General features: G+C 43.4%; 1 protein-coding gene and 1 pseudogene across 3 annotated transcripts; one reads left to right on the plus strand and one right to left on the minus strand.

Moving 5' to 3' along the window:
• The first annotated feature begins 6801 nt into the window (after positions 1 to 6801).
• LOC311134054 (retinol dehydrogenase 10-A-like) lies at positions 6802 to 9497 on the plus strand (annotated as a pseudogene). The gene is made up of 4 exons: positions 6802 to 6963; positions 7375 to 7520; positions 8812 to 8945; positions 9418 to 9497. The product of its transcript is annotated as a retinol dehydrogenase 10-A-like (transcript).
• Positions 9498 to 10438: 941 nt separating this feature from the next.
• LOC311134310 (double-stranded RNA-binding protein Staufen homolog 1-like) lies at positions 10439 to 18539 on the minus strand. Of its 2 annotated transcripts, none has more exons than XM_084167952.1 (16): positions 18369 to 18539; positions 17069 to 17388; positions 16852 to 16973; positions 16407 to 16557; positions 15998 to 16151; positions 15636 to 15810; positions 15232 to 15327; positions 14873 to 15091; positions 14251 to 14394; positions 13817 to 13963; positions 13562 to 13640; positions 13108 to 13265; positions 12741 to 12908; positions 12079 to 12201; positions 11729 to 11820; positions 10439 to 11531 (listed from the first exon to the last, which is right to left on the minus strand). In XM_084167952.1, exons 2-16 carry the CDS (start codon positions 17262 to 17264, stop codon positions 11435 to 11437), a joined length of 2121 nt encoding a protein of 706 aa, XP_084024078.1. In that variant the 5' UTR covers positions 17265 to 17388; positions 18369 to 18539; the 3' UTR covers positions 10439 to 11434. The 2 variants fall into 2 exon arrangements, with proteins under 2 accessions (XP_084024078.1, XP_084024077.1); XM_084167951.1 differs by having other exon boundaries at positions 15998 to 16154.
• Positions 18540 to 18762: the final 223 nt, after the last annotated feature.

Consider the following 18762-nt stretch of genomic DNA (forward strand, 5'->3'; position numbering starts at 1 on the left):
CAACCGTAATTTGCTTATGGCCTTCTTTGCAGAATTTCAGCATATAACTGGGCAGTAGTCCAGGTGTGATAAAACTAAGGCCTGTAGGACTTGTTTGGGTGATTTAAGAAAACAGAGCATATCCCCATCTTAGCAACCATTGCATCAATATGTTTTGACCATGTCAGTTTACAATCTAGGTTTAGACCAAGCAATTTCGTCTCCTCAACTTGCTAAATTGCCACATATTTCATTACAATATTTAAATGAGGTTAAGGGTTTAGAGAGTGATTTGTCCCAAATTCAATGATTTTAGTTTTTTATATACAGTGCCTTCGGAAAGTATTCAGACCCCTTGACTTTTTCCAAATGTTGTTACGTTACAGTCTTATTCTTAAATGGATTAGATTAATGTTTTTCCACATACATCGACAGACAGTACCCCATAATGACAAAGCAAAACTATTTTTATTTTTTTTAAACAAATGTATTAACAATAAAACACATAAATACCTTATTTACATAAGTATTCAGACCCTTTGCTATGAGACTCTAAATTGAGATCAGGTGCATCCTGCTTCCATTGATCATCCTTGAGATGTTTCTACAACTTGATTGGAGTCCACCTGTGGTATATTCAATTGATTGGACATGATTTGGAAAAGCACACAGCTGTCTATATAATAATAATAATAATAATATGCCATTTAGCAGACGCTTTTATCCAAAGCGACTTACAGTCATGCGTGCATACATTTTTGTGTATGGGTGGTCCCGGGGATCGAACCCACTACCTTGGCGTTACAAGCGCCGTGCTCTACCAGCGCTTGTAGAGCACGGCGGTATATAAGCTAGTGGTATATAAGGTCCCACAGTTGACAGCGCATGTCAGAGCAAAAACCAAGCCATGAGGTCGAAGGAATAGTCTGTAGATCTCTGAGACAGGATTGTGTCGAGGCACAGATCTGGGGAAGGGTATAAAAAATAAATCTGCAGCATTGAAGGTCCCCAAGAACACAGTGGCCTCCATCATTCTTAAATGGAAGAAGTTTGGAACCACCAAGACACTTCCTAGAGCTGGCCTCCCGGCCAAACTGAGCAATAGGGGGTGTTTCTGAATGTCCTTGAGTGGCCCAGCCAGAGCCCGGACTTGAATCTGATTCAACATCTCTGGAGAGACCTGAAAATAGCTGTGCAGCAACGCTCCCCATCCAACCAAACAGAGCTTGAGAGGATCTGCAGAGAAGAATGGGAGTAGCTACCCAAATATAGGTGTGCCAAGCTTGTCGCGTCATACCCAAGAAGACTCAAGGATGTAATCGTTTCCAAAGGTGCCTCAACAAAGTACTGAGTAAAGGGTCTGAATACTTATGTAAATGTAATTTCCGTTTTTTTTTTTTTATAACTTTGCAAAACATAAAAACCTGTTTTTGCTTTGTCAATATGGGGTATTGTGTGTAGATTGATGAGGGGGGGGGAAAAATAATGTAATCAATTTTAGAATAAGGCTTTAACGTAAGAAAATGTGGAAAAAGTCAAGGGGTCTGAATACTTTCCGAATGCACTGTATTTAGGACTAGCTTATTGCTAGCCACCCATTCTGAAACTGACTGCAGCTCTTTGTTAAGGGTTGCAATGATTTCACTTGCTGTGGTAGCTGATGTGTATAATGTTGAGTCATCAGCATACATAGACACACAGGTTTTACTCAAAGCTAGTGGTAGGTCATTAGTAAAAATAAAAAACAGTAAAAGGACCAAGACAGCTGCCTTGAGTTATACCACACTACCTGGTTTACGATAGTGAAAGTTCCATTAAAGAAAAACCTCTGTGTTCTGTTAGATAGGTAGCTTTCAATCGACGATATGGCAGAGGGTGTAAAGCCATAACACATACGTTTTATCAACAGCAGATTATGATGGATAATGTCAAAAGCTTTCAGCCAATCATCATGTGTCTCAGTGCCGTACATGTTGGGTGCCCTTCGCTATAAGCATGCAGAAAGACTGTTGTTTATTTGTTTACTGTGAAATAGCATTGTATCTGGTCAAACACAATTTTTTCCAAACTTTTACTAATTGTCGGTAGCAGGCTGATTGGCTGGCTGTTTGAACCAGTAAATAGTGCTTTACTATTCTTGGGTATTGGAAAGACTTTTGCTTCCCTCCAGGCCTGAGGGCACACACTTTCCTATAGGCTTAGATTGAAGAGATGGCAAATAGGAGAGGCAATATAGTCCGCTACCATCCTCAGTAACTTTCTATCCAAGTTGTCAGTACCAGGTGGTTTGTCATTATTGATAGACAGCAATAATCCGAGTAGGACTGATGATCCAGCTTTGCCTTTCATATAATAATGAATAAGAGCTTTCCTTTTTCCGAGATGCTTTATGAATATGGGCCCAGATTTATACTGTAAGTTTGTCAGCAGTCAGGTGTCCTTTTAAGGGCACATCTCACCTCATTTAAAGACTGACAAGTACTGTACGTTGACTAGGCTCTTTGGTAATATACTACACTCTCTCATATTTACATAGTTCAGCTTCTAAAAAGCATTTTGTGTTATATAGTATGATCATAGTTCTTATCCTGACTCACAACATAAAAACCTATCAACCTCAAACCAAAATCAAGACTACGGCTATAAGGGAAACATAGGACTGCTAGCTAAGGGTGTGTTTGGATTATCCCCACAGGCAGCAATACTGTAATGATCAAATGCTAACTCAGGCTTTAGGGCCTATCCTGCTATGTGGTCTGGGCAGGACTTGGCTGGCTGGCACACCATCAGGCAGCACTGTGCCAAAAACGCAGCCTGAGCCTTGGATCCAAAGTACTGGACTTAGGGCAATTGGAAGCTTTGGTAAGTTATTTGCACCGTTTCCAAGTCTCAACAGATGTCAGGCCATGCCAGGCCTGGTTCCAGTACTGTAAGCGAAGGTTTGTCTTAATTATTATTTATCGTGACTGGGCCAGCCAGGTGTTGTTGAAGGTGTTTAGTTCAGACATGATCCTTCGCTTTTATCCAACCACATCCTGATGAAGGCTCTTTAGCAGAAACATTGGTCAAGTAAATCAACAAGTAGAAATGAGTGCCACCTTTTTATTTTCAACCTTTTATTTTCTAACCACCAAAGAAGCAACCACACCCAAATTATAGAACACTGTGCTGTTCCCAGATAAATATAATTAGTAATTCTAGTAATTATATTTCTATGTCTGCTCCCCTCCCATAACACTGCAAAGTAATGACCTTAAATAGCCTTTACATTCAGATTGCCCAACCCTGATTCACGTGCATGTGTTTGTGTCTTGTATTTCCCTTTGTTCAGTAAGTCTGATGCGTGCCTGTGACCTTAAATTCATATTAGATGATTAGGAGTTCAAATCAAATTTTATTCAAATAAAATGTTATTGGTCTTGTACACAGTTTAGCAGGTATTATCAGGGGTGTAGTGCTGCCGGAGCGCGGGGCTGGTAAAACTACTAGTTGAGAGAATGCCAGGAGTGTGCAAAGCTGTCATCAAGGCAAAGGGTGGCTATTTGAAGAATCTCAAATATAAAATATATTTTGATTTGTTTAATACTTTTTTGGTTACTACATGATTCCATATGTGTTATTTCGTAGTTTTGATGTCTTCACTATTAATCGACAATGTAGAAAATAGTAAAAATAAAGAAAAACCCTTCAATGAGTAGGTGTTTTAAAACTTTTGACCGGTAGTGTATATCAAACTTTTTATGAACTACTGAAAAATCCATTATTATCATGTTTAAATTACTCATATATAAATGGCAAACTGTCAGACACACTAAAAGAGGGACTGATCTCTCTCCTACTGAAGCAGGAGCCTGGGGGGCAATTCAAAGACCCTGTCTCTTAAAAAAATTGGAGGCCCCTCACCCTTCAATGTTGTGATACATTGGCAAAACTGGACATTATTCAACACAATCAGACAGGATTCTTAAAAGGAAGATATATTGGAGACAACTACTAGAAATAATGGAAAACTATGAGAATGCAGGGAAACACCAGGTATAATCTTTATAGCAGATTTGAGAAAGCATTTGATACAGTACGTATAGAATCTGTTTATAAGTGCCTGGATTTTTTCAATTTGGGAGAATCTCTCATAAAATCGGTAAAAGTAATGTACAACAATCCTTTATGTAAAATAATAAATAACGGTTACTTCTCTGAGAACTTTGAATTGTCAAGAGACGTAAAACAAGTTTGCCCTCGGTCACCATACCTATTTATTATGGCCATTGAATTGCTAGCTTTAAAAATCTGATCTAATGACACCGATGATTGAAGTTCTCTCGAGTCCTCAATATTCCTGGAAGGGCCTCATTAATTTTTCCAGTTTCTCTGGACTAAAACCCAACTATGATGTGTACTATATTACAGATTTGGTCTTTAAAAGATACAAAGATATAAATTGCCATGTGGTCTCCCGATTAATGGGCAGATGGTGAAGTTGATGTGCTTGGTGTACATATCCCGGAAAGATTGAGCAATCTTGCAACTATTAACTTTGATCGAAAACTTAGCAAAATAGATAGAATCTTGAAACCGTGGAGAGGGAAACACCTATACATTTACAGGAAGATTACCCTGACTAATTATTTAGTGAAGATTACCCTGACTAATTCTCGAGATATCGTAGTTTACATATTAATTAATGATTCTACCGACTCCAGGATAATTCTTTTTCAAATAATGCGAGAAAAAAATATTTCACTTTATTTGGAATGGTAAACCAGATAAAGTTAAACAAGCTTATTTATATAATGAACATGAGTTTGGAGGGTTAAAACAATTAAATATTAAGGCATTAAACTTCTCTCTTAAAGCCTCCATTGTACCAAAATTGTATCAAATCCAAATTGGTTTTCTAGTAAGCTACTAAGAGAGGCCCATCCTATGTTTAAGAGTGGGCTCTTTGCCTTTTTGCAGATTAAAACCTTACATTTTCGGTGGACTGACAATGGATCCCTGTTTAAAGTATCCTCCTTTTTAAATGAAGTCATACAGAGTTGGCTACAATTTCAATTTTATCCTCCAAAAAAGGCAGAACTACAAATAATATGGCTAAACTCCATCATAGTGATGGAACGGTCAAATTGTCACAAAAGCAACTAACAACAGTGTATGGAAGTGTATGCTCAATACAAAATAACCAACCCATCGCGGCTCTGGCACAAAATTGGAAGAGACAATTACTTAAAGAAATTAAAGAATTAGTCTGTTTGTCACCCATTCAAAATCATAAATGGCTTAAAATGATTTTAAAATGTATCAGTTTCACTTAAAGGTTTTCACTCAAAGGTTGGACAGCAATACCGTATAAAATTCATGTCAGTTGGGAAAAGGTTTTTGATGGCCCAATAACTTGGCATCGGGTCTATGAACGGGTCTATGAACTGACATATAAAACAACAATTGACACATTTTACATTTGAGTCATTTAACGACTTACAGTTAGTGCATTCATCTTAAGATAGTTAGGTGGGACAACCAAATATCACCGTCATAGTACGTACATTTTTCCTCAATAAAGTAGCGATCAGCAAAGTCCGAGATAGTAAGAAAAATAAAAAAAAGTAAATGTGAGTGTTAGTTGACAAAAGGCATTTTTTAAATTATTTTTGGAGGGGGGTGGAAGCTGTGGGATTGTTTAAGAAAGAGGTAGGATTTCAGATGTTTTCGGAAGATGGGCAGGGACTCTGCTGTCCTAGCTTCAGGGGGAAGAGGTGGCAGAAAGGAGTGCTCTGGATGGGGTGTAAGGTTTGAGCATAGCCTGAAGATGGGGAGGGGCAGTTCCTCTTGCTGCTCCGTAGGCAAGTACCATGGTCTTGTAGTGGATGAGAGCTTCGACTGGAAACAAGTGGAGTGTGCGGAGTAGCAGGGTGACATGGGAGAACTTGGAAAGGTTGAACACAAGGCGGGCTGCAGCATTCTGGATAAGTTGCAGGGGTTTTATGGTACAAGCGGAGCACATCAATATAGTAATATTAATAATAATAATAATAGGTTTCATATACAAATGTTTCTCCGAGCAGGATCCTATTGGCGTTTACACAGGCAGCCCAATTCTGATCTTTTGCCACTAATTGGTCATTTGACAAATCAGATCAAATAATTTGCCAATAATTGGGCAAAAGATCAGAATTGGGCTGCCTGTGTAAACACAGCCATAGTGTTATGAGGGCTATAGGGTTAACATGAAGAAGGAAAACATACTGGTATGTGAAAACAATCAGACTATCAGACTATAAGTCTGAAAATATTAATGGTTTAGGTTTAAATCTTTGCATTGTGAAAGTTAAATTCCAAGCGGTTTTATCCGATCTACGTCAGTTTTATTCCTCCCTATACGTCAGCTATTGGGATGTATACAGCACAGTTTATTATGCCTAATGTGATATGTAAAATGTACAGATTTAATTAGTTCTTATCCCCTTAGCTGAGCGACGACACCGCATACAGCATGCATATTAAAGCTACGCACACACACAATTAAAGGGCTAGAGGATTCCCTCCCTGATCCTCTTAGTGGGGAACAGTAAGCCTGCTTCACACTGAGGCCTAGCTGGGCAGAAGTCCCATAAGGACTGCAGTACAATACTACTGCATCATTTTGCTCATTCAAAATCGTTATTTCATCATTATTGATACTCCTGATAGTCAGTAATTGTGTTCACCAAATAACAGTATCTGTGTGTGTGTTTGTGTGCCTGTCCATCTGTGGCTGTGTGTGTGTGTCTGTCTCTCTCCGTGTGAGTCTGTGTGTGTGCGCCTGTCTGTCCGTATGTGTCCATGCCTGCATGCACCGGTCTGTCCGTGCGTGCCTGTGTGTCTACCTGTCTGTCTGTTTCCCAGACGGCGAAGGCCTTCGTTCCCCAGATGAAGGAGCAGAACCATGGCCACATCCTCACTGTCGCCAGCATCCTGGGTCTCTTCAGTACTGCCTGTGTGGAGGTGAACCAGGGAGTACAGACCACCTGAGAGAATATTGCTGATGTTTATTACTGTCTTATTACTGTTTATTACCGTAGCTATTACTATGCAACTAAGAAAGGTATTACTACAGTTTTTACTGTGTAGTGACATAGGTAAAAGGGTAACCTACGGAAAAGTGTTAACTTACAACAACAAAATAAATCCAAATCATACACAAATACCTATGTATGTTACTGTGAGGATGTTGTAAATGTGTTCTGGGCCCATATACACAAAGCGACTCAGAGCACAAGTCCCTGATATAGGACCAGTTTTGCCTTTTGGATCATAATGAATAAGATAACATGGACAGGTTGGACCTGATCCTAGAACAGCACTCTGAGACGCTATGTAAATATGGGCCCTGAGTGGTCTTTCTCTTTGAGGCAGGATTAATGCGCCAGTGAGTTTGCGGCGGTGGGATTCCACGAGTCCCTGGCCCGCGAGCTGCTGACTGAGGAGTCTGATGGAGTCAAGACCACTCTGGTGTGCCCCTATATTGTAGACACAGGCATGTTCGACAGGTGCAAGATCAGGTGAGAGAGACTATAGCTGGGGAATGGGGGATACTAAAGAGGGACTAAGGGCAACTTTGTTGTAGAGGTCAATCACAGACTGATATCGCAGGTGTAAGCCTACTTCATACAATCATACACAGTGGTTTATAATTTGACACAGAACATAGGCTTACTACAGCGTGTATCAGAATGTCCCTTGTAGTTGTACAGCTAAAAGTCACTTGGCTCTGTCATATCCTCACATGGCCTCTCCTATCATTGCTACGCTGACGATACACAACTAATCTTCTCCTTTCCCCCTTCTGATAACCAGGTGGCGAATCGCATCTCTGCATGTCTGGCAGACATATCAGTATGGATGACGGATCACCACCTCAAGCTTAACCTTGGCAAGACGGAGCTGCTCTTCCTCCCGGGGAAGGACTGCCCGTTCCATGATCTCGCCATCACGGTTGACAACTCCATTGTGTCCTCCTCCCAGAGTGCGAAGAGCCTTGGCGTGACCCTGGACAACACCCTGTCGTTCTCCGCTAACATCAAGGCGGTGACCCGATCCTGCAGGTTCATGCTCTACAACATTCGGAGAGTACGACCCTGCCTTACACAGGAAGCGGCACAGGTCCTAATCCAGGCACTTGTCATCTCCCGTCTGGATTACTGCAACTCGCTGTTGGCTGGGCTCCCTGCCTGTGCCATTAAACCCCTACAACTCATCCAGAATCCCGCAGCCCGTCTGGTGTTCAACCTTCCCAAGTTCTCTCACGTCACCCCGCTCCTCCGCACACTCCACTGGCTTCCAGTTGAAGCTCACATCTGTTACAAGACCATGGTGCTTGCCTATGGAGCTGTGAGGGGATCGGCACCTCTGTACCTTCAGGCTCTGATCAGTCCCTACATCCAAACGAGGGCATTGCGTTCATCCACCTCTGGCCTGCTGGCTCCCCTTCCTCTGCGGAAGCATAGTTCCCGCTCAGCCCAGTCAAAACTGTTCGCTGCTCTGGCACCCCAATGGTGGAACAAGCTCCCTCACGACGCCAGGACAGCGGAGTCACTCACCACCTTCCGGAGACATTTGAAACCCCACCTCTTTAAGGAATACCTGGGATAGGATAAAGTAATCCTTCTACCCCCCCCCCCCCCTAAAAAAAAAAAAAAAGATATTGTAAAGTGGTTATCCCACTGGCTATAGGGTGAATGCACCTATTTGTAAGTCGCTCTGGATAAGAGCGTCTGCTAAATGACATAAATGTAATGTAAATGTAAAAACAGTGTGATGTTGTGAAACTCTACGCTCTGCTGCCCCCCTCAGGAATGAGGTAGAACTGTCCCTGGCACCACTGGAGCCTGAGTACTGTTTGGAGCAGGCCATGAACGCCATCCTAATAACCAGCCCCGGTCTGCATGCCACGCCTCACCTACGTGCCCGTCATCTCCCGAGCACGAGTACACACATTGACTGAAAAAAACTTGAATGATCACCCACTCACTCGTCTTCGTTACTTCCTTGGAGCAGTGCGGAGCACCTCGACATTGGTCTCTCCACGCCGTCCTGTTCTGGGCCAGGTCCCAGGATGATGTGGTGTTGAGTCCCAGGTTGTGTAGGTGGTCCTTCAGTTGGTTGGACCATTTGTCACCAGCCGCATATGACCTATACAGGGTCAATACAGACACACAGGCATTCATCAGAACACATAAACATGAGCCCTGATGGCTGGTGAAACCTCAGAACTATAATATATTTATTATGGGTGAAACAAGATAGGCATACTATATCAAACATAGTGTTTGTACACTACACCCTGACACGATACAGCCAGGTTTAAACTTTGACCTGTTTAACTGCACCCTTCTTCCTCTTCCTGCAGGCTGTTGCCGTGAGAGTCCACCATGGTGACCTATCGGTTCATGGGGTCAGACAAGTGCATGTACCTCTTCATCGAGAGCAAGTGGAACAAGCTGACCAATGGAGAACATACCCTGATCGCAGCTAACTAACTCTCCCTGTAGACTCAGTCTCTACAGATAAAATCTAAGGGTGGGTTTCCTAGACTCATATTAAGCCTAGTCTTGGACTAAAATGATACATTGAGCATGCTTTTTATTCCAGTAGGAGGCTTAGTCTATGTCAGGGAAACCAGCCCTGAGTGGATAAACAAATAGTTTATGGGATAAAAACTATATGATGGGGAAATAAAATGACCATGGTCTTTTTCACACTATTCTCCCAATCCCAACTGTACTACTCTTACGGCTTAATGCCTTCCAGTGTAGTCCAGTCAAAGGTCAGCCTGCCTTTGTTACACTTATTTCCAGGCTGGTTTGAGCAGGCCATGGCCAACCAACGATGCCCCTCGACTGGTTTAAAGGCAGGCTGGCACCCTAGCTCCTGTTCAGTTCGCTTTAAGCAACCCAAGTTGTGCTGGAACCGTGCTGGAGAGGACAATGTAAACAAAACAAAAAACCTGAGACAGCACAGTAAGGTTCGGGTTGGCAAGATAGTGTGAAAAGGTTATGTGTGACACTGAGCACCAGAAGTGGTCCTCTGATTGCATGTGATGGAATACCAGTAATGGTCATTGGCCAGCAATGAAGTCTTGCAGGACAGGGTGGTTGTACCATGTGTTTCTGACAGGTCAATAATGTGTCAGCCATTTGTTTGGCTTATTACACTAAACTGTTTATATGGAGTAAAAACATCCACTGTTGTCAAAGTAAACCCACTGTGTGACTGGTTGGTTGTTCTCCCATTGATATCACATCTGTATAGGGCTAGACTCGCTTTGCCAGAAACACACGTCTGTTGAGAGACTAGTTTAGACTTACAGTACATATCCAGTCCAGAAAGTACCCCCCAAAATGTACCCTTCTCTATCGTCTACCATTTTCTCTTGGAACATGAGGGCACATAAGATGAACAAAAAAACAACAACTGATGGTTTAGTTTTGTGCGTGATAGCATACAAGTTTTACTTACATTTCATGGGGAGCAGAGAGGAGGTGGTTTGACACTGAGGGAGGGACGATAGGGGGAGAGAGTGGGGATATCGTGCTGGGACTGTATGCAACACAGACTTATACTGCCCCGACACCTCTGACAGTTGGGACAGACAAAATCACAGGACATCACACACGCTACACACACGCTACACTTAGTCACAAAACCTTCGTAGCCCTACATGGTAATGTAGATAAACACTGTTCACTTGTGGTGGTTGTTGTTATAAAGCACTCCAGGAAAATCAACAGTGGTTCGCTAGCTGCATCCTATCCTTCTATGGGGTCTCATACTTCACAAGTAAATGCTATTGTAACAACCAGACCTGGGTTCAAAAGCTATTTTAAATCATTTCAAATACTTCAGCTAGGCTTGATTGAGCTTGCCTGGAACAATGGAATAGAGGCAAAACTGCAAACCCCGCCCATCTGGCACTCCTAAAGCTAAAAGTATTTGAAAGATTTCAGTTTTTTAACCCAGGTCTGCTAACAACCCCCCAATAATTCCAGGGTCAAAGAAGAAGAATAAAACAACGTTTAAAAATAAGAGAAAGGTCTCATTTACAGAAAAAAAGGGAAAAGAGACAAAATGCTTCTCCTCAAAAGCTGATTTTCACAGTTATCATATTAAACATTATTCCATCTTATCTCAACAGAGCAGAATTCCATTATATCGGATATGATGCAGCAATTTTTTCTATCAAGCAACAAAAAAAGAATGAATAATCTGTACAATTAAACAACATCAAGGAGGAGGAAATAAATGTAATTTTTCTTCTATCAATCTTGTTTAACTGAACATTTTGGAACATTTAATATAATATAAACACTAATGATGGCTGCCCTCAGCTTCCTGTAGAATTCTAAAACAGCCTATCAGAACACAGTGTTAGTTTTCTTTTAGTGCTTCTTTCAAACAACCAATGGTGTGCGTCTGTCTACACAGTGCCATCCAGAGTCTGTTGTCCCAAGGTGCTCGAGTTAGCCTGTTTGATGAGGAGAGAGTCACTGCCCTCCATGTCCTGTTTGCCACACCTACAGAAACCCAACACAAAACAAATGAGCGTTACCAAGTCATACGGACCAAGTTCTCAGGTTGGAGGGAAACTAGGATTTCTGAAAAGCTTTTGAAAAGTTTCTGGAGTTTTGCAACCCTAGAAAATAAGACAAATATATTAAACTGTTATTATTCAATCTCAATAATAGTGTTATCTTATTGGTCCTCATCTGACCTATCAGAGAGTGGTGCGTTCCCTGTCCTGTCATTGGTCTGCTGCTGGTGCTGGTCCAGCTCTGACAGAATCTTCAGGATATTCAAGGCAGCCTGTAGACAGAGGGAGGATGTGGAATATTTTATGTAGCCTATATCATAATTTCCCTATTGCTTGTGCCTGTATATGTCTGATTTAGAGCATCAGGGTCGTGTTCAGAGGGCACAGGTGAAACAGGGAGGTACTTTCTGAACATGTCCAATATGCTTTTTTCCATAGCATTTTTTTTTTTTAGCTACAGTGTGCCCTAATGAACAAGATCCTGGTCTAAACACTAGAGCTGCTTCAGTGTGGTTGTGTGCGAGTCTCACCATGTCGTGACAGGACTCCACGTCCTTGCCAATGCCATGGCTGATGAGGGGGGGCTGGGAGGAGCAGTTGATCAGCGATACAAATTCATTCTTGTTGTTTTTGGGGAAGTCTTTGTATTCCACCTGCAAGAAAAGCAACAGAGGATAGTAATACTAACTTTAACACTACAAAATACATTAATACAGTTGTATTCAAAGTCGGGGTCGCGACCCCCCCCCCAAAAAAAAAATTATGTGTACATATTGTATGGGACAATATACTAACGTTTTTGAGAAAGATCATTTTAAGGTTATTTGTTGATGAAAAAAATCAGAATTTAGCGATTTTAAGGTTGTGTCACTAGAATTGGGGTGGGGTGGAGTGGAGTAGCGAGAAATTAGTGGGAGAAAAAATTATTTCCGCAGAATATCTGGCGGGAAGAAAATGTGGTCCCCGCTGAAAAAGTTTGAATACCACTGCATTTATAAAAAGTTTCATTGTGTGTGTGTGTGTGTGTGTGTTTGTCCATGTGCGCACACATGCATGTGCACCTGTGTCTATGACTACCTGTAGTCCCTGTACGTTGGCCAGGTAGCGCAGCAGTTCGGAGGGTCTGGTCAGGAAGCCATGGGGTAGGCGTTTGTGTGTGTTAACGTACGTGTGTGGGTGTGTGTGTGTGTACCTGCAGTCCCTGTACGTTGGCCAGGTAGCTGAGCAGTTCGGAGGGTCTGGTCAGGGGTCCATGGGGTACTAGATGACCCACACTGTTCTGGCTCTTCAGAATGGTCTCGGCGGTCAGGGAGGTACCAGCGTACAGCAGCTCATTTGCGATGATGGCCGTCAGAGTGGCCTTAATATAATAATAACAATACTGTTTATTTGCATAGTGCTTATCTTGATAATCAAAGACACTTCTTCATCAAAAGATTCAAGAAGTAAAAGAGAACATCACAGGACTAAAATAAACATACAAACTGTGAGGTAAAAGACAGCCGAGCTAAATTAATACCATCAAGGCTAATGTCAAAAACTAAAACACAGGCACACACCTTGGCGTGGTTGGCCCGGGGACCGTAGTCCTTGTTCTGGTGCCCCTGGCTAGGGCTGGCCCCTACAGCCTGGGCCACCTCGGGCACCATGAGCAGGATGCCTGCTGGGAGCTGCTGGTGGCTGAGGAAGGGCAGGCGGTAGTCCTCCTCCTTGGAACCTGAGAGATGGGGGTGGCCAGAGACATAATCATGTAAAACACAGGGAAGGAAGGAGAACACGGAATGGAACACCCATGTAATGTAAAAGTATCCCATGTTCCAAAATACTAAATCTGTCAGCCTGCACAACACTCTGGAGGAAGTTTGTGGATTACCTATGCTCCACAAAGAGCCAAAAGGGTTTAAGTCAAGTAAGTAAAATCTCTCATACCAAATCCAAACGCAAAGTGTACTGCATAAATCTGAGTACATATCAAAGTATGTGTAGTTTCAACCCTGCGCCTGAACCACTCACCCAGCGACCGGCTCTCCTCCACAGAGCCCGGCTCAAAGAAGGTCACTTTCCTCCCGTCTCCATTTTTCTTCAGTGGAACCTTGGGTCACATGATCAACAGAAAGAATACACGTCAGTTGGCGGCTCAATGATCATTCAAGTCAATACAAACTATCTCTGCTGTGTACTACTGGCTAGATAAGCACATGAGTGGGGTCTAACTAAACCAGTGGTCTGGATTGGATGCCTCTGGTGGCTTTTGGGGACCTACTGTACCTTTTCGTCCGTTTTGAGCGCAGGTTTGTGGAGCTGAGGCTGAGGCACTTTGAAACCTAGAAGCTCCAGCATCTTCTCTGCTGCGTTCTTCTTCGCTACCTTCTTACTGGGGCCCAAGCCCTCCGCACACTGATCACACACCGTCACCTGGTGACCACAACCACAGGTCAGAATGAGAGAAAAATTGGTCCCCAATCCCAAATCAACCATAGACACTAGGGAGATCTGAGAGGACTAGCCTAGATAGGCATACACACTATGGTGCTAGCACCACATTGCCTTCTGATAGGCTAGGTGTCGTGTTTGCCATATTGCTCACACCTGTCCAATCCCCTCAGACCTCCACAAGTGCCCTAGGCCGAGAGTACGGGGTTGATTTGGTCAAGAGCAGGTAGTGGTAGGCTATGTGCCAGGCCCAGGGACTCCTGTCTCACCTGCATAACAAACTCCCTGCGTCTGGGCAACCCCCTCTCTGTTAACATGCTGTACTCTGGTTCCTTCTCTTTCTTAGCCTGCTGGATCTGAGCCAGTCTGCTGATGGGGTTCATGCCCTGCCCATATTCTGGACTGGTCTGCAGCTGGAAGGGGCGGGAGGGGGGGAGAGATGGGGAGAGAGTGGGCATTACACACAAGAACAGGTAGCTTAGTAGGTAAGAGCGTTGTGCCAGTAAGCGAAAGGTCGCTGGTTCTAATCCCCGAGCCGACTAGGTGAAAAATCTGTCGATGTGCCCTTAAGCAAGGCACTTAAACCTAATTGCTCCTGTAAATCACTCTGGATAACAACGTCTGCTAACAACAACGTTTTTTTTTTATAAAACAAACATTCCTATAAAACAATTTTCCAACCCTCCAAAAGCTTTCCCCATCACCCCTCCTCTCCCTTCTGTTGCCCTTTAAAAATGAACAATGGCCATCTTAGAAGCCTTTGTTTTTTTTACGATGTATAGTACTTTTATTCACTGGTAGCTAGGAAGCTAATTTCCAGTCTTCGATAATTACGATGCTCTACTGCTCTCTACTCTACTCTCCCTGACATCATCCCCCTGGTCCTCTCACCTTAATGATGGACTTGGTCTTCTTCTTGATGCGTGCCGGCTGCATCTTCTCCAAACTTGGGGTCAGCTGGGGCAGTCTCCTCAGTTCCTCCAGCACCACTGTAGCTGCAAGCTTCTTAGCGATCTTCTTACTCTTGCCCTCACCCTCACCACAGAACTCCCCCACCACCACACGCACCATGAAGCTCTTCATGTGGGGAGGACCTGCCTCCTTCAGAACCTGTGGGGCAGAGGAGGGAAGAGGTTAGGGAAAGAAAATTAGAAAAAGTATTGGAAAGGTATATCCTCAGGGGAGAGAACATAATTAGTTCCACTGTATAACTGGACTGTTAGTTGAGCAAATGCAGGTCTAAAGCCTACCTCAAAGCTGACAGGCATGTTCCTCTTCAATGCGATCTCAAACACCTGACTGATTTCTGATTTGTTGAGGTTCTCTTCTGTGTCTTCTCCATTCATCTGAAATTAAATAGTTTGTATCAAAACATTATATCTGACAGCTGTGTATGTTGCAGCAGAGTGGCTATATGATGCAGCGGAATTGCTCTGTGTGGCAGTATTGAGTAAAATATGTGCCCTTCCTTCATGTTGTGAAGCAGACCTGTGTAGTGATCCATATAGCAGGTGTTGCCCTGTGGGCAAAATACCAGAAATGTTCCCAAACTTTCACCCAACTTTTTCCAGGAATTCCAGTTGGAGTATTCCCAGAAACAGAAAGGAATAAGCAGAGACTGTTCCAACCCTAGTGTTTCCTCCCCAGTTCTGACCTCAGGCAGCTGCTGCAGCAGTATGGGCTCCTTCTGCAGAGTCTTCAGGGCCTTGGAGGCGGCATCGTGTTTGGCGAGCTGCCGCGTACGCCCCTTTCCGTGGAACTGCTGGCCCCCGATGTTCAGCTCCATGTGGTACAGCACCGGCCCCACCGGGGAAAATGGGTAATAGTACCTGACCACACACCAAGAAGACAGGAGATGCTCAGGTATAGCTTTTACTGACTGACTGACTTACCTAATCATGCTGATATAAACGCCAGCCTCCTCGCCTTACACTGGACTCCAATAAACACCTGGGCTATTAATTGAAGATTTACAATGAATCCCCCCCCCCCCCCCAGAAAAACGAGTGGACATACTGTTGCATGGAGCGTTGGTAAGGCCCCGGGGCCCTGATGTTGTAGTTGAAGCTGGGTGGTCTCATCCCGGGGTAAGGGTCTATGGGCTTGTACATGGGCTTCATCCCTAACTTCATACAGAGGGAATTCAGCTCCACCGTTTGCATCATGCAGTCTACTGTGGTAGGACACACAGAAGAAACAGAAAACACAAACATAAAACATTACAGAACAATAGGGACCAAAACTTTAATACACCTAGTGATCAAACTCAAACCCTATATAATGTAGACTACTTAACGCCACTGACTATCAATGTTTCCCCGATCATGATACTCAGCAACTCAAAGTGATGACCTGAGAGCCTCTATAAGAAATACACACATTTATATACACTGCCCACACAGGGCCCGGTGTGCTGGGTTCTTGCCTGTGTTGTTGCGGGGGTTGTTCCTCATGCTAGGTTTGGGCAGTGTGGTCTGGGCCAAGGCTGTGGAAGCTGCAGAGTGCTGGGCCTTCTTTATACTGGTCCCCTCTGCCTCCCAGTGCTGATCCCCCAGCGATAACCGCACTGAGAAGATCTGGGGGAGGAAGGAAACAGAGAGACAGAAGAGAGAAGTAGATAGGGATAAATCTCTGTTATAAGTCTTAAAGAGCAGGAAGGTAGACATAAAAAGCACAGTGATGACTGATCTTTCTAGGGTTATGTTCAGTAGGCACAAAAGGCCAGAAATGGTGAGGCACTATCTGAACTTGTCCAACAAAAAACATTTGTTTTTGTTTTCAGTTGCAAAACCTTTTGCTACAGTGAGTGTATCCTAATAAATATGACCTAGGTTTGCTAGTGAGTGCCAGTGGTTGGGTTGTTGAGTTACCTTGGAGTGAGCTGGTCCTTGCTCACAGAGCAGCTTATACTCCGGCTGGATCTTATTGAAACGGGCTAACTCATTCACCAGACACATAGGGGTCTTCTCTTTAGGGTTTGCCATGTTAGATACTAAAAACAAACAAACAAAAACAGATATGTCCATTGAGAGACACACACCGACAGACAGCTTTGACACACACACACACACACACACACACACAGACCTGTGGAGGTGGGACTGAAGGGAGTGGCTGAGCCCAAGGGCAGGGCTGAGCTCCGGAGAGGATGACTGGCACTCTCAGAGGGCAGGGGGCTCGAGGCACAGGGGATGCTGTACCCTGGCTGGGGTTGAGACAGCTGCTGCATGGGGCTGGCAGCAGCGCTGGACATAGGGTTACCTGGACACTGGAACTGGGACATACTGGCTGGTTGGGTTTGGGTGAGTCAGGCAGTAGGCTCAGGTTGAGGTGGGTGCTTTTCAGTGCAGCAGCGATAGACGTTTAGGGTCTATTTGATTTTGAGGTGAATGACTGCAAAGCTCTCCCTGAAAAGAGGATAACAAAGAGAATGGTTTAGAGTGTTTGTTTTGGGGTAGCTTGTTACCTGCATTTTGAGGTTATGAGATGATGCGACATTTGCATGACTACAGCAAAGCCCACTGTCAGTGCCATGCACAACTGGCTTTCAGGGGCCTTTGTTGATTCCGGCCAACAGTGACAACAAGACAGAGCAATTAAGAAGTTGCAACACCCATGCATGAAATGGTCATATGGGTGCTGTGATTTTGCATCAGACATAAAACATGAATGAATGGATTGCAATACATCAATACAAATAACCTTCGAACGACAGCTCTTTACTATGTTTCCCTGCAATATGGCTAACTTAATCAGTATAACTTAATACCCAACTTGGTAAGAGGACAAGTTTAGAAGAGTGTGTCGTTTGAAGGTTCTTTGTAAGGCGTGTTCTGCTAGCTACTACTTAGCTAGCCAGTTAGCTTGCTAACTAGCTCTGTCTGGCAAGCTGGCTAACTTCGTTTCATATCATATTACTATACCTACTAGTAGCTAGCTGGTGTATTTTTTGCAAAAACGTTAAGTGTCATTGATTAATTCTGGTTGTCTATACAAGTTATTGAGGTTGTGCCATTTGTTTGCACGCATGTCAAGTACCGGTAGATAGCTAGCCTAATATTAAGCTAGATAGCCAAGCTGGCTAGCTAGCTAAGTTTATCTAATTATCGAGGCGACGTCAATACATTTCACACTCATGGCGTTTGTATTTGAATTTTAAATGTGCTTTGAAAACATAACTAGCTACAGTATAGTTATATTTTGCAATACAACGTTTGCATCCGGCATAGCTACATATGAAGCACTGACCTTATAAATGAACGATCCGAAGCCGCAAGCATAGCTATCTAACGTTAGCTAACTCCTGCAGCAACTGATGGATGTCCGGCTAACATTTAGCTAGCTAAGCTAGCTTGGCTAGTCAGAAGAGTCGTCTAATAAACCTCACCTCGTTATCTTTCTGTGCAGTTCTGTTACTCCATTTGGATACGTTGTATCGGTTTGTTTTTGTTCCAATTGTGTAGGATTTCCGTGTGATTTTGGATCAAAATGTTTCTAGTGAAGAGGTGGGGGAAAGGCAGACAAGGCAAACACTAAAGAGAATGGCCCAATCTTAGCTGTCTCTTCCGGGAAATGACATCGTTCAGCTAGTAGGAAGTCTGCCTGCAAAGTGGACTACTATGTAGCTAATGAATGGACATAGATATTTCAAAGTATTGACATTTCAGACATTTAGTGAGTTCACGTCTGTTAGCCACAGACAAGCACATCCATAGCTTCAATAAAGGCTCTGAAACCTTTTGTGAAGACTCCATATAAAAGTGGCCACACCTAGGCCTGTA

Source organism: Coregonus lavaretus, assembly GCF_964263955.1.
Source record: "Coregonus lavaretus genome assembly, chromosome: 8".
Taxonomy (NCBI): Eukaryota; Metazoa; Chordata; class Actinopteri; order Salmoniformes; family Salmonidae; genus Coregonus; species Coregonus lavaretus.

Bases quoted from the DNA above. Each gene is read 5' to 3' on its own strand.
- LOC311134310 (XM_084167951.1), bottom strand. From the start codon at position 17,264: ATGTCCCAGTTCCAGTGTCCAGGTAACCCTATGTCCAGCGCTGCTGCC. The intron at 16,974-17,068 runs GTCTGTGTGTGT...GTTTGTTTTTAG, and splicing joins CTTCAGTCCCACCTCCACAG to TATCTAACATGGCAAACCCT. The intron at 13,964-14,250 runs GTGAGACAGGAG...TGTGGTCACCAG, and splicing joins GCAGGGAGTTTGTTATGCAG to GTGACGGTGTGTGATCAGTG.